At 45.0% G+C, this 25,872-nt stretch overlaps 2 protein-coding genes across 5 annotated transcripts; both read right to left on the bottom strand.

Moving 5' to 3' along the window:
- Positions 1-122: 122 nt before the first annotated feature.
- LOC308595758 (aldo-keto reductase family 1 member C3-like) lies at positions 123-25,872 on the bottom strand. Of its 4 annotated transcripts, none has more exons than XM_081210450.1 (10): positions 25,850-25,872; positions 8,357-8,635; positions 7,115-7,282; positions 6,317-6,433; positions 5,627-5,704; positions 5,288-5,410; positions 4,071-4,180; positions 3,105-3,270; positions 2,356-2,438; positions 123-733 (listed from the first exon to the last, which is right to left on the bottom strand). In XM_081210450.1, the coding sequence occupies exons 2-10, from the start codon at positions 8,441-8,443 to the stop codon at positions 691-693; spliced, it is 975 nt and encodes a 324-aa protein (XP_081066576.1). In that variant the 5' UTR covers positions 8,444-8,635; positions 25,850-25,872; the 3' UTR covers positions 123-690. The 4 variants fall into 4 exon arrangements, with proteins under 4 accessions (XP_081066576.1, XP_081066573.1, XP_081066574.1 ...); XM_081210447.1 differs by lacking the exon at positions 123-733 and adding an exon at positions 1,555-1,987 and having other exon boundaries at positions 25,850-25,867; XM_081210448.1 differs by lacking the exons at positions 123-733; positions 25,850-25,872 and adding exons at positions 1,555-1,987; positions 25,749-25,808.
- Positions 15,375-25,684, bottom strand: LOC308595764 (aldo-keto reductase family 1 member C3-like). The gene is made up of 9 exons (XM_081210459.1): positions 25,478-25,684; positions 22,973-23,125; positions 22,213-22,329; positions 21,635-21,712; positions 21,296-21,418; positions 19,112-19,221; positions 17,450-17,615; positions 16,247-16,329; positions 15,375-15,877 (listed from the first exon to the last, which is right to left on the bottom strand). The coding sequence occupies exons 1-9, from the start codon at positions 25,562-25,564 to the stop codon at positions 15,835-15,837; spliced, it is 960 nt and encodes a 319-aa protein (XP_081066585.1). The 5' UTR covers positions 25,565-25,684; the 3' UTR covers positions 15,375-15,834.

Below are 25,872 nucleotides of genomic sequence, written 5' to 3'. Positions count from 1 at the left end.
TTCATGGTCTGACAAGTTAGTGATGTGGTAGAAAGGGTTTCAGAATTCTCTTTTGTTTGTGATGCAATAGATTAGCATAGAATAAATTAGAGAATGGGAAAAACAATGTAGCAGAGGCTGTATACTTTCTTTTCTTTAATGAGGTTACGGCTTCACGATAGAGGTTTAAATGGTAATGCTTTTTTGCAAAATTGTATGCATTTCTACATGAAATCTATGGGTTGCCTGTCAGTTGTCTGAAGATGATTAAAGCTCAATCTGTTTAAAATTCAATAGAGTTATATGACTGTCAGCAGATCCTAATGAAATATTATACTATATACTGAAGCTCTTTTGGGGTGTATGCATGCTGGTGTATATGAGGATTAACACAGTTGCCTGCATTTCTGGACAGTGCATATGGATGTGCCTATAAGCTTCCACACTTCTAAATTTGCCACTCCAGCAGAGGGAATGCTTATTAAACCAATATGTGTGCAGTGGAAACTGGTAGCTCTGAAAGTGTCAACAACAAGGTTCCTCGTATTTCCCTATTTCTCCTTTACGTCCAGATTAAAGTCAGGAATCATTTGCAAAGCTCTGTTAGAGCAGATTTAACTTTTGCTGAAACATATTTTTGATACTGTGAGTGCAATGGAACTATGGTGGTTCCTAAGAATTCGAGATCAATTAGAGATGGGAGACGAGTCCTTATTCCACATCTGGTGGGTAATACTGTGGGTGACCAGCAAATCTGAAACAAAAGAAAAGAGAGTCAACACTCAGGGTGTGGAAGATGTACAAGCAACAGGAAAAGTGTCCACAGCCTCCGCCTTTACTGGAGGGGCTGAGTGGGAGACAGCAAGTAGCAACAAATGATTTCAGCAAGGACATTTTGAATATTGTTACAGATTCCAGAGGATAGAATGCATGCGTATAACACGGTCAGAAGTCATTTCAGGTCAAGCTGGCAGACAATTGAAACCCAGTTCTCTTTCCTCCTCACAGCAGCAGAGGACCTCATAGCCAGCCATGGTCATTCCTGCCTATCCCTTCCTCAGAAGTGGAAGCAGCGACTTTGTAATTTAGAAGTTTCCCATCATGTCCTGCCCTCCCACCAGATGTCAAAGAGAAAAACAACTACCTGATTTTTAGAAGACATCTGAAGACAACCCTGCTTAGGGAATCTTTTAATGTTTAATAGGTTATTGTATTTTAATATTCCGTTGGATGCCGCCCAGAGTGCCTGGAGAAACCCAGCCAGATGGGCGGGGTATAAATAAATAAATAAATAAATAAATAAATAAATAAATAAATAAATAAATGATAATAATTATATCTGGTTGGCCACTGTGAGAACAGGTTGCTGGACTAGATGGGCCACTGGCCTGATTCCGCAGGCTCTTCTTATTTTCTGAAGTTATTTCAAATCATCTTGGCAATAAATCTCAGGCTATGCAGCTGCTTCTTTTTTGAATGTTAATCCTCCCTCCTTGTGCTATTTTCAATATACAAATCACCCCCTTGAAACTGCTATTTGACACATTAGAAAGAACTAGGGATGGAGGAGGAGTTAATTTTGTTCACATTTTAATGAGAAACTACACAGCTCACACTTCTTGTACCAATATGCAAATCGAAATGCAGTTATCCAAAAGAAAGTGGCAATTCTCTGAATTTTGTGATGCAGTTGTTCAGTTACAGAATACATGCTTTAGTTTAGCCAAAAGCGCAAAGAAAATTGTGGATGGTAGAAAAAATTTGCAATGATGAATTTTCAAGAAAATTTTCAAAATTCCCAAACTGATGTGGAGATGTGAGGAACTGAAGAGTGGAAAATGAGCCGCTGGGTTGCTGGGAGGAACTGATACTGACAGATTTGCCCATCCCTAGTTAGAACAATTTTTTTCCACGCAAAAGGACCCAGGTTCAGAAGGGGATAAATTGGAGATGGGAGACGGGTCCTTATTCCACATCTGGTGGGTAATATTGTGGGTGATCAGCAAATCTGAAACAAAAGAAAAGAGAGTCAACACTCAGGGGCTGGAAGATGCAGAAGGAACAAAAATAGATCTGTTGCCAGCCATTACTGCATGAGACCATTTCACACAGTGCATTGTAAGCTCCCCGAGTTTGCCACCAAATGCCCACCCTGCTGACTATCTGGGAGGCTGAAATTCAAAATGCGCCCCACTCCAACAATGCATGGGGCTTTGGTACAAAGTCTCCACAGTAATTCCTTCTATAATTTCACCTTATTCTCTATGAAGAGAAGAGATGGGTACCAGATCTTTTCTTCCTTTTGCTCTTGCAGTATCAATTCTTGCGTGCACCATTTTTATGTATTTATATGCTTACTATATAAATGTGACTTACATTTCCGCTTTTAAAAAGCTCATGCTTTTGTGAAGGCCATCAATGGATTTCATATCCTCCTCAGACAGCTGGAAAGTAAATGCCTGTCAGGGGGAGAAAATAAAATGCTGAGGTGGTTTTTACTCATGTCTTCTTTCTGCACCTCAGAGCTGTGCACCTTTTTCCAGCCACAGAGAAAGCAAAGCGAACTTTGCTACAACCTTCCAAAGTTGAATTCCTTCATTCGACAGCTTCAGTCCAGATGTCCTCCCATTGAGGGAATTTTATATGCATAGTAATGTAGGTTTGCAATAGAACAGGAGTGGGGAAACTGTGGCCCCCCAGATGTGGATGGACTCCAACTCCCCATCAATCTTCGCCATCATGTCCAATGGTCAGGGATGAGGGAAGTCATAGTCCAGCGAATGAGGTTCTTTAAGCAGTTTATAGTTAAACTACTGAACTTGCCCCCATGGGAGGCAGTGACAGCCACCAACTTGGATGGCTTTAAACATTAGACAAGTTCATGGTGGATAAGAATACTAATGGAAGCTAGTCATGATGGTTGCACTCTGACTTCACGGTCTGAGGCAGTGATTCTTCTGAATACTCACTGCTGGAAACTCCTCCAACTTTTTGAGTCCCCAAACCAAGATGTGCATCTTCCCTCCCGTACTCCTGCATGTGTCATGTGACCCGTGAGATCACAGTGTCCAAATGACCTGCTTTTTCGGTATTGTTTTTAAATGGATTAATAAATACTGCTTTACCTGGGCATTTTCCTCAATTCGCTTTCTGGTGTAGGTCTTCACCAGGACCACCAGGCCACGCTGCAGTTGGTAGCGAATAGCCACGAGAGCTGGGGTTTTGTTGTACTTCTTGGCGATCGCAACTAACAGAGGGTCTTCAAGCAAGACAGGAGTGTTTTGATCTATCCTGCCGGAAAGCAACATAGAGAGAAGGTGTGTTTCTGGTGTCCAGAATATATAAATCTCACTCTAAAATTAATACAAAGTACAATCAGTATTTGGGAGGGGGACACCTAAGGCAGGAAAGAAAGGCCCAAAGAATCCTGTGTGCCCGCTGGAGAGTTGATGTTCGAATGAAATGGAGGATCCTGGAGGAATGCACAGCTCATTGTCTTGAAGGAGAACTCAATATTTCTTGCTGGTCCCACTTGTTAAAAATAAGCATTTAAGTGGCTTCCAATATAGATAAAAACAATACAATTTAAAATTCTGAGACATACAAAACAAGCTATGTAAAAAGAGAAATGCTATAATTATTTACAGTAAATGTAAGCCTGGATACAGGGCCCTTTCGTCTCTGCCATTCTACTGCTTAAGCAACATTAAACATAATATAAATATGATTTTAAAAAAGCACAACATTTCAGAAGCAGAAATTATTAAATAGCCCCCTGCCCGCAACATTTGAAAACATACGTTTGGGAGAAGTCAATCAGTTATATATATATATATAAACACTTTAGCAATGGGAAGGTTTCTGAGAATATCTAAAATGGGAGGGGAAGAGCTTTGTAGATCTCTTTGTGGAATTATTTCCCCAATTGAGAAGCCACTACAGAAAAGGTCCTGGTGCTGGTATTCACCACGATGCTCTTTATTAATTGTGGGGCCCAGAATGCAAACTAAAGAGCTGGTGTAGATGCTGGGGAATAGTGGGCCTAGGTGGTACCTGAGGTGGTTCCCAAATGTTTTGGCTTCAACTCTTACCATCTTGGGTCCCTTTGGGATCCCAGGACACTATATCCTTCCAGGAGGATATTGTTTGACTTGCAGAAGGCCAGCAGCTTGCTTTGGTTCCGATAAGGATGGCATTCAACCTGTGGATTCAAAATCCCCCAACACAGCCCCAGAGTGAGAATTCAGATGAAACAAAGAATACCGTGAAATAAAGGAAAGACAGAAAAGCAGAACCATGCTATTATTTCTTGAAATATCCCAGTATTACTTTTCTTAAAGTGTGTTTTACTTTCTGATGTATCAGAATCTTTAGATGACCATTCTTGCAATTGTGGTTTCCATTGCCACACTCCTCACCTGTGAAATGTGTATTAGATGGATATGAGGGACAGGGCTTATTCCCCCACAATCTCCTGTCACTCCAGCCTTGTTGGAAATATCCTGATCACACTGTCCTGTCAGCAGTGTCTCTATTTCTGCCCACTCAGTCTCTGAATTTTCTACGTTGAGCAGAAAGGTCTGATGGGGGATTTGCCTGGCTTTTCATCAAGCTGAGCAGATGCCTCTATATCAGGCTTCCTCAGCCTTGGCCCTCCAGATGTTTTGAGACTACAATTCCCATAATCCCTGACCACTGGTCCTTCTAGCTAGGGATCATGGGAGTTGTAGGCCAAAAACATCTGGAAGGGCTGAGTTTGAGGAAGCCTGCTCTATATCATCTGGGATTCTTCTTTATCAGGGTCTCATTGGTTATATGATATAGGGGGGGATCTGAGGTGAAACCAGAGTATAGGTTATATGATATACACCAGTGCCCAAGTGAATCAGGGCTGCTTGTGCGCAGCAGTTTTGCCCAGATGCCTAACTCAAAAGCCCTTCGCACCCTAATTGAGAACTTCCAGAGTCCCCACAAGAGGCTGTGTGGGCCCTGACTGCTTGCAGACCTCCTTCTACCTGAGATGCCTGTTTCAAACATTATGGACTTCTCCACACTTTCTTCTGTCTGAGGATTCAGAGGTCTTGATTAAATGAGAACCCATTACTGGTTCCTGGAATTTAGGGGAGTCCACCCCACAACTCATAACCATATATTCTTGTGACTGGATCTGCAACCTTATAGCCTTAAGCAAGTTTTTCAAGGGAATGGCTGTGTTCGTCCAAACAAAGGTCCTCTCACAAAAGAGCTTAAATAAAGAAGCTTTCAACTGTGCTTGGAGAAACCATTAAAAAAAGCAATCACACTTGACCTGGTTTATCACTGGCTTGTATTTCAACCCTGGCTTGTTCAGGATCATTTCCAGCTGCTTACGGGTGAAGTTGGACACTCCGATGGACCTCACCAAGCCGGCATCTTTGCACGCCTCCATTGCCTGGCAAAGAAAACACAACATGTTTGTTGAGTGGTGTTTGTTGAATAGCTGAGGCCACACCTTTTTCCAGAGTCAGATTGGAGTCTTATAGTTCACCAGCTCTCATAGGAGCCATTGTGTGAGTCATTGTTCTGGACATGCCTCCTCTGGTGGAAGGCTACTGTGCTCTGTATCTGAAAGACTCAAGGGCTGGATTTGCTAATCCCAGGCACCTACCTCCCATGTCTGCCGAAGATCTACGTTGTCAAAAATCATTTTTTTGTCTTCTCCCAAGGGAATTAAATCTGGTCCAGGCTGGAAAAGAAGGAGGCGGAGGGAATAAGTCATTTCAGTACTAGAAGTTCTCTTATCTCTGTAATATTATCTAATACCAATGACAGTGATAGAAAAAGGGAGATAAACTTGCAAGGGCTGGTACTACAGTGTAAAGATCTGTGGGAAACTCAAATCACAAGCACCACATTTCACATTCTTGTTTATTCAAGAGGGATAAAGAGGGAGTTCACCTTGCAGGGGCTGATACCACAGTGCAGGGATCTGTGGGAAACTCAAATCACAAGGACAGGTCTGTCTCCCCATCTCTCCAACCCATTTTCTTTCTTCCCTCGCCCCCTCGCCAAGTCCTGCTCTGCACACAATTTCTTTCTTATGATGCCTATGTGGTTAATGTACTCATTATGTGCAAAGGTTTTCTTTAGCTGGCATGTTTCTCCCCCAAAATTTGGGAGCGACCATTCTTTGATTAAAATATGTTCTAGCAGAGAATTGTCAGCATCTCTAGGAAATGACAATTCCCAATGTTCCTTCAGGGAATAAAATATTTTTAACAGGCCCTCCCCACCCCCATTCAAATATTGTACTCAATACTTGCTCAAGTACTCAATTATGACATAAATAATGATTTACCTTCATAGAATATGGATTGTGAATTATGAACAGATCCATGTAGTCAAACTGAAGTTTCTTCAGTGATTCTTCTAAGCATTTCCGAACCAGCTCAGGGCGGTGGAAGGTACTCCAAAGCTGTCAAAATTATAAATATATTTATATTTTCACACAGCCATAGAGTTTTTGGGTCTCGGGACCATATAGCTGTGGCAGATGACTATTCTGGTGTGCACAGTGTTAAGGGCAAACTCAAATATTGTTCTGAAGAGTATTCTGAATTGCTGTGGTGAGGTAAAGCAATTTTTAAACCATTATTGATTATAAATAATATTTTTACTATTTATTTATTAAATTTCTATATTGCCCTTCATCAAAAGATCTTGGAGCAGTTCACAAAGAAAAAAAGCACAAGATAAAAGCACAAATAAATAGTCAAAACAGAAGCAACAGAACTGTAATCCATCCTCCCACAAACAGGTTTAAACAGGGTGTAGAATATGAATCAGCCCAAGGCCTGGTTGAAGAGCAACATTTTCTCCTGGCGCTTAGAGGTGTATAATGAACCTCCTTGCAGAGAGCACTCCCCAAATGGGGAACCATGCAGAAAAGGCCCCGTTCTCGTGTTGCCGCCCTCCGAGCCTCACATGGAGGAAGCATACAAAGTAGAGCCTCAGAGGATAAATGCAGTCTGGGTAGGTTTATATAGGGAGAGGCATTTTGCTCTGATTTTGTTAAATAATGTCTGTGAAATAGCATCATGATGCAGGCACTATATTTTACTCATTTTTTGTAATTTTTTTTGCCAAACTCACTCACTTTTCCAGTGTAGAAAATGTCTTCCCTTTTTACTGTTCCATCTGAAATCTTCGCACGAACGGCCCGCCCAACGTGCTCCTCCGTCTGGTATACATATGCGCCATCAATATGACGGAAGCCGAATTCTATTGCTATCTTTGTAGCCTCCTCACACTTGCTTTTTTGAATCTACCAGTTGAAAAGTTGAAAAAGTTAGTCAAGGTTTCTGCCACAGCGGAGAAATTTATATCAAAGTAACAATTATTGTCGGTGGACTTTGTCAAACTAGACCTGAGTCATCAAATAAAAATAAAGAAAAAAACATGCGAAAAAGTGATTTATATGCGTTGTATTATGCCAAATAATATTGTGCCACTGAATGGCATGCAGGATTTAAAACGAGCAATCAATTAACTTGTCAGTTATTTTGGTTTAAACAGTGGAACACTGTTGACACATACAGTTTGTAGAATGCTCTTTTTAAAAAATCTGTTAATGTTTGTGAAAGACAGTAGATGAGATATCCAAGAAGGGATTGAGGAAGTTTCTTCGTCAGCATGTATGTCTTTGTATAAAATAGATTCTACCCTCACTTTATATGTGAATGGAGTAGATATGAATTGGAAAAAGGGAAAAAGGAAAATTCCTTCAAAAAAACTGAGTGGTAGCTTTTATTTGGAAAATTCATGATACTCCTAGAAATTTATTTAATTATATAATAAGAATCGACACCAATCCCTTCATTTGCATTGCTGGTGATATGGACCAAATGAAGATGGTTTGGATAAAGAATTGATTCTATATTTATTGTTAGTGTCCAAAATAGTTAGCTAATGTCTGGTGATTTTGGATAATAGTATTACTCCCAATAAAAGTAATAGTGGGCACTTATAGTTCTATAGAAATATTTTTTTAAAATATCACTAGACATTTTGCACTGGGGACTTTGAACCCTGCAGAAATTCACACTGGTAACTGTTTCTCAGCTACAAACCAGCCAAGTCTTGCACAAAACATTATTTGCTCCTGAATCTGCTGGCGGAGGACCCTTGTTGAACGAGAAGCAGCGCTTTATGTGCTGCAAGGGACCTGTTGCATTATTGGCTGCTGTGACCTAAGAAGTTCTCATGCACAATTGGCTTCTCATATCAGGTCAGGTATTGCATGCGATGTTTTGCAATGTATGAAGCACCCAGCAGCTGGCAGGCATTTTGCTCTTCAGAAACAAGTTACAACAATCTGAGAGTTAAATGTGTTACTTACAGTGTCCGGGGTATAGGTTCCAAACCCCAATACGGGGATTTTGTTCCCATCATTCATTGTAATGCCACGGTCTTTGCTAAGTGCCATTCCTGCTTCTGTGCTTGTTCAGTTCTAGGCTCCAGGCTGAAACTGAACAACACTCTTGTAGGAAAAACTCGAGTGAGAAGAATGAAGTTCCTCTTTCCAATAAAATGCCTTCTGTTGGCACGATAGGAGGGGCTTGTCTAAGGAAATGCCCTGAAGAAATGAGAGAGAAGGGCGGGGAAACCTATGGCCAACCTTTTATCAGTAACCCTCAGCAGAATGTCCACAAGGAAACCAGCGGTTTCCTTGTTGACTTAGCAGCATTGCTTTCACAGGATAAAAAATAGCTGTTTTATGAAGGCCTGAAAGCTGGGTGTTCCAAGGGCCAGAAGAACACACAGAGGATGTAAGGAAAGAAAGGACCGTATGAACACGATCCCAAACTTCCTCTGGCTGTGTACACTTTGCCAGCACATTTAAAGCACATTTGATGTGCACAACATTCCCCAAAGAATCCTGGGAACTGAGATTTATTAAAGATGATGGGAATGGTAGCTTTGTAAAATGTCTTCTGTTGGCACGATTGGAGGGGAGTGCTTAAATACCCTGAAGAAATGAGAGAGAAGGGCGGGGAAACGTTGGCCAACTTTTTATCAGGGATTTTCAGCAGTATGCCCTTTGCTAAACCAGAAGCTTTCATTGCTGAATTAGCAGCATTATAGCTGTATTATTATTATTATTATTATTATTATTATTATTATTATTATTATTATTATTATTATTATTCCAGTAAAGCAATGCAGAGGCTTATTGAAACCTTCAATGAAGAAACGTCACCTCTTTGTTAGATCAGTAAATGTTAGACATAGGAAAAGCAAGCCTAAAAGCTATGCAAACCTTTTCTTCAGGCTGTAGTATTGAAGTGAAAACACACATTTGATGTGCACGACATTCCCCAAAGAATCCTGGTGAAATATACTCAGAGTCGCAAAGTGATTTCATGCTCTTTATTCAGCTCATAGTGGGGAGGAGGAATGAATCGATGTCCCCTCAAAGTATCTGCCTATATACATTATTTACACAATGGGCTGCACATGATTGGTTAACTCTGGAATTCTACTGTAAGCCAATCAGGTTGTGGATTCACTTATATCTGGAGCATGATTGAGTGGTTCCTGCCAACCAATCATACTGCTGCATTGTTCTTGGACCAATCAGACTGCTGCATTCTGAATCCTATTGTTCTAGGACCAATCAGACTGCTGCAATTTGGATCCTATTGTTCTAGGACCAATCAGACTGCTGCAGTTTGGATCCTATTCACTCAGTACATAACACCCCTCCCCTCTAAGTTCCAGTCCTGCCCGGGAGGTCGCATTCATAGTCCTCGAGGTACGCCGGCGGCCTACGTGTGCATTGTGGCCTGTGGTGTTCCCTGGTCCGGGGTTCAGGTTCTGGCTCGTGTTCCAAGGATGCTGGCTGTGATGGGCCTGTTTGGTCTGGCGCAACCGGCTCGCTCAGTCATGGTTCTGGTTCCGGTGTCCTTTTGGCCTCACGGGTCCTCTCTGTATTTACTGATTCTGCCTCTCCTGCTGGCCCCTCCTGGTCTATGGGCCTCACTGCCCCTCTGTTCCCTTGGGACTCCTCTGACCTTTCCTCCTCCTGGTTTTCTCCTGGGAATCATCGATGTATCTGGTCGCAGTGGCGGCGCCAGCATTGCCCCCCATCCATTAGCACCTCGTACGACACGGGGCCAGTGACCCTGGTGACTGTGGCGGGTACCCATGCTGGGCCTGACCCAAAATTCTTTGCGTACACTGGGTCCTGGGCCTCGAAGGTCCAGGGGTTCCTGCCTTCCCCCACCACTACCTCATCCTGAGCTCTATCGGGGTGAAGGCAGTCCAATCTGATTGCAAGGCGCCGACCCATTAGTAGTTCAGCGGGGCTCCGGCCAGTCGTTGAGCTGGGGGTGCTGTGCTGTGCTAGGAGGAATGTGGCAAGGCGGTACTCCCAATCCCCTTGCGTCATGCGGCGAAGGGTGTCCTTGGTGGTCTGCACCATGCGTTCTGCTTGGCCATTGGTGGCAGGGTGGAATGGCGCCGAACGGATGTGGCGGATGGCGTTCTGCGCTGTGAAGGTTTGGAATTCTCCTGATGTAAATGCAGTCCCGTTGTCTGAGACGAGAGTGTTAGGGAGCCCGTGGGTTGCAAACAGCCTGCGTAGTACCCGGATGGCTGTGGACGTGGAAGTGGACGGTATCAGTGCAACTTCCAGCCATTTGGTGTAGGAGTCCAACACTATGAAGAATGTTTTCCCCTGAAAGGGGCCAGCGAAGTCCACATGCAGGCGTGACCATGGTGCTCGGGTGGACTCCCAGGACTGGACTGGGGCCCTTGGGGGATCTGGGCGGGATTCTTGGCAGGCCTGGCAGTGTTTGACCCAGGCCTCTATCTCTCTGTCGATCCCTGGCCACCACACATAACTCCTGGCAAGGGCCTTCATTCTTACTACCCCTGGGTGTGTCTCGTGTAGGGCTGTGAGGACCCTTTTGCGGAGGGGCTGGGGAACAACGACCCTGCTTCCCCATAACAGGCACCCCTTGTGGGCCGACAGTTCATGTTTGCGGGTTGTGTAGTCAGCGAATTCTGGCCCAGGGCTGCTGCTGGGCATCCCCTCCACACCCAGTCCAGGACCCAGGAGATGACCCTATCTTTCTTGGAATGGTGTGCAACTTCTTTTGCCTGAATGGGGCGGTCGGGAAGCAGCTCCAGGCTCATAACCTCTTGTGCAGGTGCTGGGTCGGGGCCTGTTTCCGGTAGTGGTAGCCTGCTGAGTGCGTCCGCATGGCCCATTGTCTTCCCCGGGTGATGAATCAGTGCATACTGGTAGCTGGCAAGGAAAATTGACCACCTGAGGACGCGAGGAGACAGCACTTGGGGGGTCTGCTTTTCGGGGGCAAACAAGCCAAGCAACGGCTTGTGGTCAGTCACCACGGTGAAGGGCCGCCCGTACAAGAAATCATGGAATTTTTTTACTCCCTTCACGATTGCCAGACCCTCCTTGTCTATTTGCGAGTAGTTCCGCTCGGTTGCGTTGAGTGTCTGGGAAAAGTATGCCACCGGTACCTCTCTTCCATCTGGGAGTTGGTGTCCCAGGACAGCGCCAATGCCATAGGGCGAGGCGTCGCATGCTAGCACCACCGGCAGCCTCTCGTCGAAGTGTGCCAAGACCGAGTTTGAGACAAGCAAGTCCTTGACTGCCTGGAATGCGGCCTCCTGGCGCTGGCCCCACACCCAAGGGGCCCGCTTGTCCAGGAGTCTGTGTAGGGGCTCCGCTACCACTGCCTTGTGGGGAAGGAAGGAATGGTAAAAGTTCAATAGTCCCAAGAAGGCCTGAAGTTCAGTCTTGCTCTTGGGCGCTGGGGCATCACAAATGGCCCGTACCTTGTCCCCAGTCGGGTGGACCCCTTCTGCGTCCACCATAAATCCCAGAAAGTCCACCTGAGGCACTCCTAGTAGACATTTTTCCCGCTTCACCTTGAGACCCGCCGTCTGGAAACGGTGCAGAACGGTGTGGAGGCGGTCCTCAAACTCCTCTGGTGTGGGCTCGGCAATCAACACATCATCGAAGAAGGGGATGACGCCAGGAATCCCTTTAAGGAGCGAGTCCATTAGATTCTGGAATATGCCTGGTGCCACACTGACACCGAATTGCAGCTGCTTTACCCTGAACGCTCCTCTGTGCGTCACAACCGTCTGTGCCTCTGCTGTGGCCTCATCTACTGGCAGCTGTTGATATGCTTGGGCCAAGTCCAGCTTGCCAAAAATTTTCGACCCAGCCAGGGTGGCAAGGACATGGCTGACCACTGGCACTGGGTATGCATGGGCCGTGAGGGCCTTGTTTATGGTACATTTGTAGTCTGCGCAGATGCAGACCGAACCATTAGGCTTGACGGGTGTGACGATTGGGGTTTCCCAGGGGGCATTAGGCACCGGCTCCAGCACTCCTTGCTCCACGAGCCGGTCCAATTCCTTGTCTATACGGGGTTTCAGGGCGAACGGGACCCGGCGGGCCTTGAGCCTGACCAGTCGTACTGCGGGGTCAAGCTGTAGAGCAATGGGGGGGGCCCGTATACTGTCCCAATTTCCCATCAAAAACCCCTGGAAATTCCTTGCAGATGGTGTCCACGTCCACTTGTAAGGTAGTGTGGTTCACCCCGGTGATGGCTAGCCCCAGTGGTCCAAACCATGCCAATCCCAGTAAGCTAATGTAGGGGCCCTTGACCACGAGCAAGTCCAGTTGCCGCGTCCGCCCTCGGTATTGCACCCTGAAGGTCCCCACCCCCATTGTGGGGACCTTACGTTTCTGGAAGTCCCAGAGGGTGAATGGGGCCGGCCTGAGTTTGGGACCCCCAGTAGGACACAGTTTCCTTAAGGTCCTTGCCGAGATTATGGATAGAGTTGAACCTGTGTCAAGCTCCATGTGGCATGGGGCCCCCTCTATCTGTACCTCTACATAAATTTTCTCTACGTTGGGGTGGGGCAACTAGTATACCTGGAAGTCCGTGAGCTCCGTAGAGTTGCCTTGGTGCGTTGGGCCCCGGGACCTGGGGCTCTTGGATTGGTCATCTGATGCCTGGCGTCGGGTGGGCCGAGCTCGACACACCCGGGCGATGTGTCCCAATTTTCTGCACTGCCTGCACTCTGCGTTGCGGAAACGGCAGGTCCTCCTCTCGTGTCTTTCCCCGCAGCTTGCGCAGTTCCCTCCTTCTCGTCGAGGCAGCTGTGGTATGTGGGCTGCTTGAGTGCACTGCTGTACTCGGTGCACCTCCTCCCTGCCAGATCCTGAGTCGTCGGTGAGGTCTTCATGGTGGACCCTCGGTTGGGGTGGCAGGCTCAGCCGTGCCTCTTGCGTCGACCTCTTGGCAGCTTCCGTTGCCAGGGCCTCCTCCAGAGCGACCTGGAACGTTAGGTCCTTCTTGGCGTAGAGGCGTCGTTGCTGCTTCTCATCCTTCAGGCCACCGACGAGGCGGCCACGAAGCATGTTCTCCAGCTCTGAGAAGTTGCAGAACCGGGCAGCTTGGCGGAGAGAGGTCACAAACCCAGTTATGGTTTCCCCAGGGGCTTGCCGCTTTGCGTAGAAGGCATTTCGACGAGCCACCACTGAGGGCTGCGGCGAAAAGTGCCCCTTCAGCTGTTCCATTATTGTTTTGTATGGAACAGTAGCGACGTCTTCAGGTGCAAGGAGAGCCCGAGCGATTTCAAATGTCTCCTCTCCGCAGATGCTGAAAAATATCGCCCTCTTCTTGGCGTCTTCTTCATCGGTGATCCCTTTGGCTTCTAGAAGGAAGGTGAAACGGGAGGCGTACGCTTCCCAGTCTCCAGATGCTGGGTTGAACGGCGAGAAGCTGCAGTCGGTTGCCATTCTGAGTTCCTTGTGTCCCGGAGCTGAAGCCTGGATACACGGTGCGAGGCAGCGGTGCGGCAGGTGGCGGTGCTGCGGTGCTGTGTGTGGCAGTCAGCTCAGCGGGATCCCACCTTCGTCGCCAGTGAAATATACTCAGAGTCGCAAAGTGATTTCATGCTCTTTATTCAGCTCATAGTGGGGAGGAGGAATGAATCGATGTCCCCTCAAAGTATCTGCTTTATATACATTATTTACACAATGGGCTGCACATGATTGGTTAACTCTGGAATTCTACTGTAAGCCAATCAGGTTGTGGATTCACTTATATCTGGAGCATGATTGGGTGGTTCCTGCCAACCAATCATACTGCTGCATTGTTCTAGGACCAATCAGACTGCTGCATTCTGAATCCTATTGTTCTAGGACCAATCAGACTGCTGCAGTTTGTATCCTATTCACTCAGTACATAACACCTGGGAACTGAGATTTGTTAAAGATGCTGGGAATGGGAGCTTTGTGAGGGGTAAACTACAGTTCCCAGAATTCTTTTCGAGGGGTCGTGTGCTTTAAAAGTGCTCCAGATCATAGCATCATAGAAATGTGGATTTGGAAGGGACAGTGAGGATCATTTATTTCAACCCCTTGCAATGCAGGAATCGTTCGCCCAACGTGGGGCTCAAACCCACAACGCTGAGATTAGAGTCTCATGCTGTACCAACTGAGCTGTCCCTCAGGGTGTGTTTGTTACACAGTCATCTTCTGGTTTGGAGTAAACACCGTCAGAATGCAATGCACCATAAGAAATGTTAGCATGGATAAAGGATGTGGAACATGGCGCCGTGTGCACAATGCTCACCCTGAATTCAGATTAAAAGGAAAAGTGTCCACAGACTCCGCCTTTACTGGAGGGTTCAGGTTACGCAAAGCAGGGTCTGAGTGGGAGACAGCAAATAGCAACAAATGATTTCAGCAAGGACGTTTTGAATATTGTTACAGATTCCAGAGGATAAAATGCATGCGTATAACAATCATCTGCTGTGAAATAGAGTGACCAGAAAAACATAGTCGAAAGTCATTTCAGGTTGTGCTGGCAGACAAATGAAACCCAGTTCTCTTTCCTCCTCACAGCCAGCAGAGAACCTCAGAGCCAGCCATGGTCATTCCTGCCCACCCCTCCCTCAGAAGTGGAAGCAGCGACTTTGTAATTTAGGGAAGCTTTTAGTGTTTAATAGGTTATTGTATTTTAATATTTCATTGGAAGCCGCCCAGAGTGGCTGGAGAAACCCAGCCAGATGGGTGGGGTATAAATAATAATAATAATAATAATAATAATAATAATAATAATAATAATATCTGGTTTTCCAATGTGAGAACCGGTTGCTGGACTAGATGGGCCACTGGCGTGATTCAGCAGGCTCTTCTTATTTTCTGAAGGTATTTCAAATCATCTTGGCAATAAATCTCAGGCTATGCAGCTGCTTCTTTTTATGAATGTTAATCTTCCTCCCTTGTGCTATTTTCAATATACAAATCACCCCCTTGAAACTGCTGTTTGACACATTAGGGAGAACTAGGGATGGAGGAGGAGTTCAATTTTGTTCACATTTTAATGACAAACTACACAGCTCACACTTCTTGAACCAATATGCAAATTGAAATGCATATCGAAATTTCTCAGTTATGCTGAGAAAGTGGCAATTCTCTGTATTGTGTGATGCAGTTGTTCCGGTACAGAACCATTACAAAAATGCATATAGTGAGGTAAAGTATGCATTAAAGAACATATATCAGTGAAAACACCATGCAAACATGCTTTATTTTAGCCAAAAGCACAAAGAAAAATGTGTATGGTTGGAGAAATTTACAATGATGAATTTTCATGAGATTTTCAAAAATCCCAAACTGATGTTGTGATATGGATAACTGAAGTGTGGAAAATGAGCTGCTGGATTGCTGGGAGGAACTGATATTCACAGATTTGCCCATTGTTTTCCATGGAAAAGGACCCAGGTTCAGAAGGGGATAAATTGGAGATGGGGGACGGGTCCTTATTCCACATCTGGTGGGTAATACTGTGGGTGACCAGCATATCTGAAACAAAAGAAAAGAGAGTCAACACCCAGGGGTGTGGAAGATGCACAAGCAACACACATTGATCTGTTGCCAGCCATTACTGCATGAGACCATTTCACACAGTGCATTGTAAGCTCCCCGAGTTTGCCACCCAATGCCCACCCTGCTGACTATCTGGGAGGCTGAAATTCAAAATGCGCCCCACTCCAACAATGCATGGGGCTTTGGTACAAAGTCTCCACAGTAATTCCTTGTATAATTTCACCTTATTTTCTATGAAGAGAAGAGATGGATGCCAGATCTCTTCTTCCTTTTGCTCTCGCAGTATCAATTCTTGAGTGAGCCACTTTTATGTATCCATATGCACACTATTTAAATATGACTTACATATCCATTTTTATGACGCTCATGCTTTTGTGAAGGCCATCAATGGATTTCATATCCTCCTCAGACAGCTGGAAAGTAAATGCCTGTCAGGGGGAGAAAAAAAAATAATGCTGATGTGCTTTTTACTCATGTCTTCTTTTTGCACCTCAGAACTGTGCACCTTTTTCCAGCCACAGAGATACCAAAGGGAACTTTGACCAAAATGGTCAAAGGCCTGGAAACGATGCCTTATGAGGAACGGCTAAGGGACCTGGGCATGTTTAGCCTGGAGAAGAGGAGGTTAAGGGGTGATATGATAGCCAGGTTCAAATATATAAAAGGATGTCATATAGAGGAGGGAGAAAGGTTGTTTTCTGCTGCGCCAGAGAAGCGGACACGGAGCAATGGATCCAAACTACAAGAAAGAAGATTCCACCTAAACATAGGAAGAACTTCCTGACAGTAAGAGCTGTTTGACAGTGGAATTTGCTGCCAATTTGCCAATTTGCTGGTGGAGTCTCCTTCTTTGGAGGTCTTTAAGCAGAGGCTTGACAACCCAACCATATGTCAGGAGTGCTCTGATGGTGTTTCCTGCTTGGCAGGGGGTTGGACTTGATGGCCCTTGTGGTCTATTCCAACTCTATGATTCTATGATTCTATGAACTTTGCTACCACCTTCCAAAGTTGAATTCCTTCATTCAACAGCTTCAGTCCAGATGTCCTCCCATTGAGGGAATTTTATATGCATAGTAATGTAGGTTTGCAATAGAACAGGAGTGGGGAAACTGTGGCCCCCCAGATGTGGATGGACTCCAACTCCCCATCAGACTCAGCCATCATGTCCAAGGGCCAGGGATGAGGGAAGTCATAGTCCAGCGAATGAAGTTCTTTAAGCAGTTTATAGTTAAACTACTGAACTTGCTCCCATGGGAGGCAGTGACAGCCGCCAACTTGGATGGCTTTAAACATTAGACAAGTTCATGGTGGATAAGAATACTAATGGAAGCTAGTCATGATGGTTGCACTCTGACTTCACGGTCTGAGGCAGTGATTCTTCTGAATACTCACTGCTGGAAACTCCTCCAACTTCTTGAGTCCCCAAACCAAGATGTGCATCTTCCCTCCCGTACTCCTGCATGTGTCATGTGACCCGTGAGATCACAGTGTCCAAATGACCTGCTTTTTCGGTATTCTTTTTAAATGGATTAATATTTACTGCTTTACCTGGGTGTTTTCCTCAATTCGCTTTCTGGTATAGGTCTTCACTAGGACCACCAGGCCACGCTGCAGCTGGTAGCGAATAGCCACGAGAGCTGGGGTTTTGTTGTGCTTCTTGGCGATCAAAACCAACAGAGGGTCTTCAAGCAGGGGAGGAATGTCTGTATTGCACCTGTTGGAGAGCAATAAGGAGAGAAGGTGTGTTTCTGGTGTCAAGATGCACAAATATAGGATGGGGGACACTTGGCTTGACAGCAGTATATATGAAGAGGATCTAGGGGTCTTTGGAGACCACAAGCTTAACATGAGTCACAGTGTGATGCAGCAGGAAGAGAAGTTAATGCTATTCTAGGCTGCATCAGCAGAAGTATAGTGTTCCCATCAAGGGAAGTAATAGCAGCACTCTATAATGCTTTGGTCAGACTTCACCTGGAATACTGTGTCCAGTTCTGGACTCCACAGTTTAAGAAGGATATTGACAAGCTGGAACATGTGCAGAGGAGGGCGAACAAAATGATAAAATATCTGGAACCTGAGCCACATGAGGAATGGTTGAAGGAGCTAAGAATGTTTAGCATGGAGAAGGGTAGACGGACAGGTGATGTGATAACCATCTTTAAATATCAGAAGGGCTGCCTCATGGAAGATGGAGCTCGCTAGTTTTTTATTGCTTCAGAGGGTAGGAGCTAAATCAATGGATTCAAATTACAAGAAAGGAGATTTTGACTAAAAATTAGGAAGAACATTCTGGCTGTAAGAGCTGTTCAACAATGGAATAGACTCCTCAGATGGGTGGTGATGAGGGGCAGTATATAAATCTAAATAAATATTTTGCATTTAACTGTTGGTTGTTTGCTTGCTTGGTTGGTTGATGTGAATTAATATAATTTTTTAGCATCCCGTTCTCCACCATAAATCGCAGTCTGAGTGGGACTATACATAAACAAAAGAAGGGTCTCAGCAGGCTTTAGGGAACCCCAAGCTTTTCATAAGTACAAAAATGTACTTAGGGGGAAAAAACTAAGAAAGAAAAGCAAAGCCCCAACAGGCCAATGGGGATGGTGTCTGCTCAGTGTATTAAGAATCCCGAGTACCTGTTGGAGAGAAAATATGGAGCATTGGGGAGGGAGGTGAAATGTAATGGAGTGTCCTGGAAGAAGGCACGGCTCACTGGGCCAGAACAGGAAAATTCAGTATTGCAAAGTTTTGTTGCTGGTCCCACTTGTGAAAAATAATCATTAGAGAAATGCTATAATTATTGAAATGCAAGGCCGGGTGCAAGGCCCTTTCATCCCTGCCATTCTACTGCTTAAAGCACTGTTAAACATAATATAAATGTGATTTAAAAACAGCACAAAATTTCAGACGCAGAAATTATTAAATGGCCCCCTGCCTGCAACATTTAAAAACATATGTTTGGGAGAAAGTGGGAAGGTTTCTGAGAATGTCTAAAATGGGAGGGGAAGAGCTTTGTAGATCTCTTTGTGGAATGATTTCTCAAAATGTGGGGCCACTACATAAAAGGCCCTGGTGCTGGTATCCCCCATGAGGATCTTTATTAATTGTGGGACCCAGAATGCAGCCTCAAGAGCTGATCTGGATGCTGGGGAATAGTGGGCCTAGGTGGTGCCTGAGGTGGTCCCCAAACGTTTTGGCTTCAACTCTTACCATCTTGGGTCCCCTTGGGATCCCAGGACACTATATCCTTCCAGGAGGATATTGTTTGACTTGCAGAAGGCCAGCAGCTTGCTTTGGTTCCGATAAGGATGGCATTCAACCTGTGGATTCAAAATCCCCCAACACAACCCCAAAGTGAGAATTCAGATGAAACAAAATTACCGTGAAATAAAGGAAAGACAAAAGCAGAAGCATGCTATTATTTCTTAAAATATCAGGCTGTTACCATTCTTAAAGTGTGTTGTGTTTTCTGATGCATCAGAATCTTTAGAGGACCATTCTTGCATTTGTGGTTTCCATTGCCACGCTCCTCATCCGTGAAATGTGTGTTAGCTGAACACGGGGGACAGGGCTTATTCCCCCTCAATCTCCTGTCACTCCTGCCCTGTTGAGCCATTATACCCAAAGAAGAATTATCCTGGGCACTCTGTCCTGCCTGCAGTGTCTCTATTTCTGCCCACTCAGTCTCTGCATTTTCTACGTTGAGCAGAAAGGTCTGATGGGGGATTTACCTGGTTTTCCACCAAGCTGAGCAGATGTTCTGGGACTCTGCTTTATCAGGGTCTCAATAAACTGAAATTTCCAATCAAATTGGGCAGTGGAGACATCAGAAAATAAAATCGGCACCGGGGGGGGGGGAGGCATAAGACTTTTCAAAGGGGGCACTTTTATTCCACATGTAAGGAAGTAATGGTATCGTTTTCAATAATCTTCTCTGTGTAAATGCATTTTGTATGTGAAAAGTGTCACCCCTGTGGCTCAGCAATGGCGGAAAGTATGGGGGTAAGACATGAGAACTAATTGTCTGGGGGGGACTGTATTCCCCCCCTCACCACCCTCTACTGCCATATATGAATTGGATAGTGCATCAAGGCTGGGCAGAGGGTACAAAAAAGCCATGATTCAAGTGGGACTATCTGTACCATTAGTAGTTGCAGGAATTTAAGGGAGTCCACCCCACAACTCATAACCATATCTTCTTGTGACTGGATCTGCAACCTTGTAGCCTTAAGCAAGCTTTTTCAGGGACTGGCTGTGTTCGTCAAATCAAAGGTCCTCCCACAAAACCCCCGAAATAAATAAGCATTCAACAAACCGTTCCTCTTCCCCCAGGGACAGAGTTGTGGGAGGGCATCCAGGACCTTATTGTGACCTGGCAGTGGGCGGAGGGATGCTGCCCGGGACATTGGGACTCCCAGCCATGTCACGCCCCCGGTTGACCAATCGGGTTAGCCAGGGGCGTGGCTGCTTGCCATTTAAACCTCGGCACAGTTGGGGGGGGCTGCCTCCACTCGCCTCCTCATTGGATCTCCCAGCTCACCCGCCCTCTTTTTATGCGTTGCATGACTTCTGCCTTGCCGCCTTATTTTTGGGGCCAGGTAGTAATTTTTCCTCCATTCTGAAGGAAATCAGCCCTGAGTGCTCACTGGAAGGACAGATCGTGAAGCTGAGGCTCCAATACTTTGGCCACCTCATGAGAAGAGAAGACTTCCTGGAAAGGACCCTGATGGTGGGAAAGGAGGGCACAAGGAGAAGGGGATGACAGAGGACGAGACGGTTGGATAGTGTTCTTGAAGCTACCAGCATGAGTTTGACCAAACTGCAGGAGGCAGTGGAAGACAGGAGTGCCTGGTGTGCTCTGGTCCACGGGGTCACAAAGAGTCAGACACGACTAAACAACAACAACAAAAGGAATTTTTCCACTTGGCAAATTGGCACCAGCCATTTGGTTTTCCCCTGCCTTGTAGCCATCGTCACAACTTAGGCATTGGTTAAGCCTTGTTCATGGGAGGTGAGGTTGCTGCCCCTCCTCATTAAAGTTACCCTGTTAAAGGGATCTGGGTGTGTGGATACTGTCCAAAGCCTGGGCATGGGCTACGGCAATGCCATGACCCCATCAGGGACCCTATTGATGTACATCATAGGGCTCTCCCTAACAGTGGTTTACTGTTAAGAGGCTTCCTGCGGATGTGCAGGAGTCAGGATATGGTCTGGTTTTACCCAGTGCCTAAGCAAAACCGCTGAAATCTGTAACCAATAAAGTTGTAGCCTAATTTATACCATTAACCCAAAATATTTGTGTCTGTGGGTTTATTATCTAAGGGAACTGCGGGGCCCAGGGCCTCGCCACGCAACACTTGGAACAAACCCTTACAGAGGTCAATCACACTTTACCTGGTTTATCACTGGCTTGTATTTCAATCCTGGCTTGTTCAGGATCAATTCTAGCTGCTTACGAGTGAAGTTGGACACTCCGATGGACCTCACCAAGCCGGCATCTTTGCACGCCTCCATTGCCTGGCAAAGAAAGCACAACATGTTTGTTGAGTGGTGTTTGTTGGATAGCTGGGACCACACCTTTTTCCAGATTAAGACTGGAGTCTTATAGTTCACCAGCTCTCATAGGAGCCATTGTGTGAGTCATTGTTCTGGACATGCCTCCTCTGGTGGAAGGCTACTGTGCTCAGCATCTGAATGACTCAAGGGCTGGATTTGCTAATCCTAGGCACCTACCTCCCATGTCTGACGAAGATCTACGTTGTCAAAAATTGGTTTTTTGTCTTCTCCCCTAGGAAAGAAATCTGGTCCAGGCTGGAAAAGAAGGAGGTGGAGGGAATAAGTGCAGGTTGGGCCTACAAGTTCTCTTATCTCTGTAATACTATCTAATACTAATGGACAGTGATAAAAAAGGGAGTTCACCCTGCAGGGGCTGATATCACAGTGCAGGGATCTGTGGGAAACTCAAATCACAAGCACAGGTCTGTCTCCCCATCTCTCCAACCCATTTTCTTTCTTCCCTTGCTGCCTCGCCAAGTCCTGCTCTGCAAACAATTTCTTTCTTATGATGCCTATGTGGTTAATGTAATCATGATATGCAAAGGTTTTCTTTAACTGGCATGTTTCTCCCCCAAAATCTGGGAGCGATCATTCTTTGATTGAGATATGGTATAGCAGAGAACTGTCAGCATCTCTAGGAAATGACAATTCCCAATGTTCCTTCAGGGAATCAAATATTTTTAGTAGGATCTCCCCCGACCGCCAATTCAAATATTGTACTCAATACTTTCATTATGACATCAATAATGATTTACCTTCATAGAATATGGATTGTGAATTATGAACAGATCCATGTAGTCAAACTGGAGTTTCTTCAGCGATTCTTCTAAGCATTTCCGAACCAGCTCTGGGCGGTGGAAGGTACTCCAGAGCTGTCAAAAATATAGAGTTTATGGGCCTTGGGACAATTTAGCTGTGGCAGATGGCTATTCTGGTGTGCACAGTGTTAAGGGCAAACTCAAATATTGTTCTGAAGAATATTCTGAATTGCTGTGGTGAAGTAGGTGAAATAATTTAAAAAATAATTATTGCTAATAAATAATATTTTACTATTTATTTATTAAATTTCTATATTGCCCTTCATCAAAACATCTCAGGGTGGTTCACAAGATAAAAGCACAAATAAATAGTCAAAACAGAAGCAACAGAACTGTCATCCCTCCTCCCACAAACAGGTTTAAAAAGGGTGTAGAATATGAATCAGCCCAAGGCCTGGTTGAAGAGCAACATTTTCTCCTGGCGCTTAGAGGTGTATAATGAACCTCCTTGCAGAGAGCACTCCCCAAATGGGGAACCATGCAGAAAAGGCCCTGTCCTCGTGTTGCCGCCCTCCGAGCCTCACATGGAGGAAGCATACAAAGCAGAGCCTCAGAGGATGAATGCAGAATCTGGGTAGGTTTATATAGGGAGAGGCATTTTACTCTGATTTTGTTAAATAATGTCTGTGAAATTGCATCATGATGAAGGCACTATATTTTACTCATTTTTTAAAATTTTTTTGCCAAACTCACTCACTTTTCCGGTGTAGAAAATGTCTTCCCTTTTTACTGTTCCATCTGAAATCTTCGCACGAACAGCCCGCCCAACTTGCTCCTCAGACTGGTATACATATGCGCTATCAATAAGACGGAAGCCGAATTCTATTGCTGTCTTTGTAGCCTCCTCACACTTGCCAGTTGAAAAGGGGAAAAATTTAGTCAATGTCTCTGCTTCAGTGGAGAAATTAATATAAAAGAGTACCTTTAAGTAACCTTGAGCGTTGGTAGACATTGCGTGTCGAGGTCCCCAGGGCCACCCCAATAACTCACATATCACACAGAATTTTTGTTTAAGATTTTTGGCATAATTTTGGCCACAACTTTATTGAAATACAAATTTGTGAGTGGTTGCTTAGGCATTGGTTGCGACTATCTGCCCCCACCATGGGGGACAGACTGACATTCCGCACGATGCGAAAGTCAGAATAGGGGAATACACTTGGGGGTTACGCGGAGCAGGGAAACTGCCCTCACCCCAAAGCAACCAGGAGCTCATTGCTATGGCCCGAGCCCCCTTGACAGAGTGGACAAGCAATAGTTAGCTCCCAATTCCTTTAACGGAATCCCTTGCAGCAGCAGCATTAGAGGGGCAGGCACTCAACCTACCAAGGGCAGGCACTCAACCACTGCCCCTCAACCAACCAAACCATAAACCAATGCCTAACCGCAACCTTACAAGTTGTGACGATTTGCTACGCAGTAGGCAAAAACCAAATGGCCCCAGCCAATCAGCCAGATGGACAAAATTCCTACCAGGCCCCTGCCCCAGGAGCAGACGACCCCATGACAGGCATAGCAAGGTCAAAGCGAACAACCCTAATTCTAGGGAGGGGGGGGGGGACGGGTAATCCGATGCACTGTCAAAAAGAGGAAGCCCTAGCCTCGTGCAAGGAATTTTAGCATTTCTGGCTGTCAATCAACAAATGGCAACATTAACTTCTTCCCAACAACAAGGGAAGCCCCAATCGCATCAGTGGCCAATGACCAATTAGCCCGCCCCCAACTTTGGAGTGTCCTGGCGGCCCCCACCGCAACACGTGCTCTCCATGAAGGAGAACACGCTTTGTCAAACTAGATTGAGTCCCATGGACTCAGCTAGGCTGGGTCTAGACACATCAAATAAAAAGAAAGAAAAACCATATAAAAAAAGTGATTTATATGCATTGTATTATTCGAAATAACATTGTGCCACCGAATGGCAAGCAGGATTGAAAATGAGCAATCAATTAACTTGTCAGTTATTTTGGTTCAAACAGTGGAACTCTGTTGAGACATAGTTTGTAGAACGCTCTTTTTAAAAAACTGGTTTAAATGTTTGTGAAATAGGAGAGATATCCAAGAAGGGTTTGAGAAAGTCTCTTCGTCAGCATGTATCTCTTTCTATAAAATAGATTCTAGCCTTGCTTTATATGTGAGTGGAGAGACATAGGAATTGGAAAAATGGAAGAAGGAAAATTCCTTCAAAAACCGAGTGGTAGCTTTTATTTGGTAAGTTCATGATGTTCCTGGAAATTAAATTAACAAGAATCGACACCAATCCCTTCATTTGCATTGCTGGTGATATGGAATGAAAGAAATGAAGATGGTTTGGATAAAGAATTGATTCTATATTTATTGTTAGTGTCCAGAATAGTTAGCTAATGCCTGGGGAGTTTTGATAATATTGTTACTCCCAACAAAACTAATAGTAGGCACTTACAGTTCTATAGAAATATTTTTCTAAAAAAGATAGAAATATTTTTTTAAAAATATAGAAATATTTTTTAAAAAATATAGAAATATTTTTTAAAAATATCACTAGAAATATTGCACTGGGGACTTTGAACCCTGCAGCAATTCACACTGGAAACTGTTTCTCAGCTACAAAACATTGATTAGTGCAGGCGTCACCAAACGTTTTCAGCAGGGGGCCGGTCCACTGTCCCTCAGACCTTATGGGGGGCTGGACTATATTTTGTAGGGGGGAAAATCAACGAATTCCTATGCCCCACAAATAACCTAGAGGTGCATTTTAAATAAAAGCACACATTCTACTCATGTAAAAACACCAGGCAGGCCCCACAAATAACCCAGAGTTGCATTTTAAATAAAAGGGCACATTCTACTGATTCCCGGACTGTCCACGGGCTGGATTTAGAAGGCAATTGGGCTGGATCCGGTCCCTAGCTTGCCTACCCATGGATTAGTGCGTGGAATTTAATCTTCAGTTTTACCTTCAGACAGGTTATCTATATGTCAGGTGATTTGATTCTAACAGCTACAGTTGTACCTTGTTCCTGAACACTTCGAGAGTCAAAGCAGCGCTTTATGTTGTATTCTTGGCTGCTGTGACCCAAGAAGTTCTCATGCACAATTGGCTTCTCAGATCACGTGAGGCATCGCATGCTGTGCTTTGCAATGTATGAAGCACCCTGCAGCTGGCAGGCATTTGGTTCCTCAAAAACAAGTTACTACAATCGTGAGAGTTAAATGTTTTACTTACAGCTTCTGGGGGATAGGTTCCAAATCCCAGTATGGGGATCTTGTTCCCATCATTCATTGTAATTCCACGGTCTTTGCTAAGCGCCATTTCCTGCTTCTGTGCTTGTTCAGTTCTGCAGGCTGAAACTGATCAACACTCTAGTCTAGTGGCAAAAGAGTGAGAAAAATGAAGTTGGTGTTTCCAATAAAATGACTTCTGATGGCACGATAGGAGGGGAGTGCTTAAATACTCTGAAGAAATGAGAGAGAAAGGCAGTGAACCTAAGGCCAACTTTTAATCAATAACTTGCAGTAGAATGTCCTTTGATGCCCCACAATTTTCATTGTTGACTTAGCCGCATTGCTTTCACAGGATAAATAACCTATGACCAACTTTTAATCAGTAATTTTCAGCAG

The sequence above is a fragment of the Podarcis bocagei genome, assembly GCF_964188305.1.
Source record: "Podarcis bocagei genome assembly, chromosome: 10".
NCBI lineage: Eukaryota > Metazoa > Chordata > Lepidosauria > Squamata > Lacertidae > Podarcis > Podarcis bocagei.
This window is presented reverse-complemented; position numbering and strand designations above follow the sequence as displayed.

Bases quoted from the DNA above. Each gene is read 5' to 3' on its own strand.
- LOC308595758 (XM_081210450.1), bottom strand. From the start codon at position 8,443: ATGGCACTTAGCAAAGACCGTGGCATTACAATGAATGATGGGAACAAA. The intron at 5,705-6,316 runs GTAAATCATTAT...CTTCTTTTCCAG, and splicing joins ACAATCCATATTCTATGAAG to CCTGGACCAGATTTAATTCC. The intron at 4,181-5,287 runs GTCAAGTGTGAT...TTGAATCCACAG, and splicing joins ACAAGCCAGTGATAAACCAG to GTTGAATGCCATCCTTATCG.
- LOC308595764 (XM_081210459.1), bottom strand. From the start codon at position 25,564: ATGGCGCTTAGCAAAGACCGTGGAATTACAATGAATGATGGGAACAAG. The intron at 23,126-25,477 runs GTAAGTAAAACA...TCAACTGGCAAG, and splicing joins GAACCTATCCCCCAGAAGCT to TGTGAGGAGGCTACAAAGAC. The intron at 21,419-21,634 runs GTAGGTGCCTAG...TTTCTTTGCCAG, and splicing joins ATCTTCGTCAGACATGGGAG to GCAATGGAGGCGTGCAAAGA.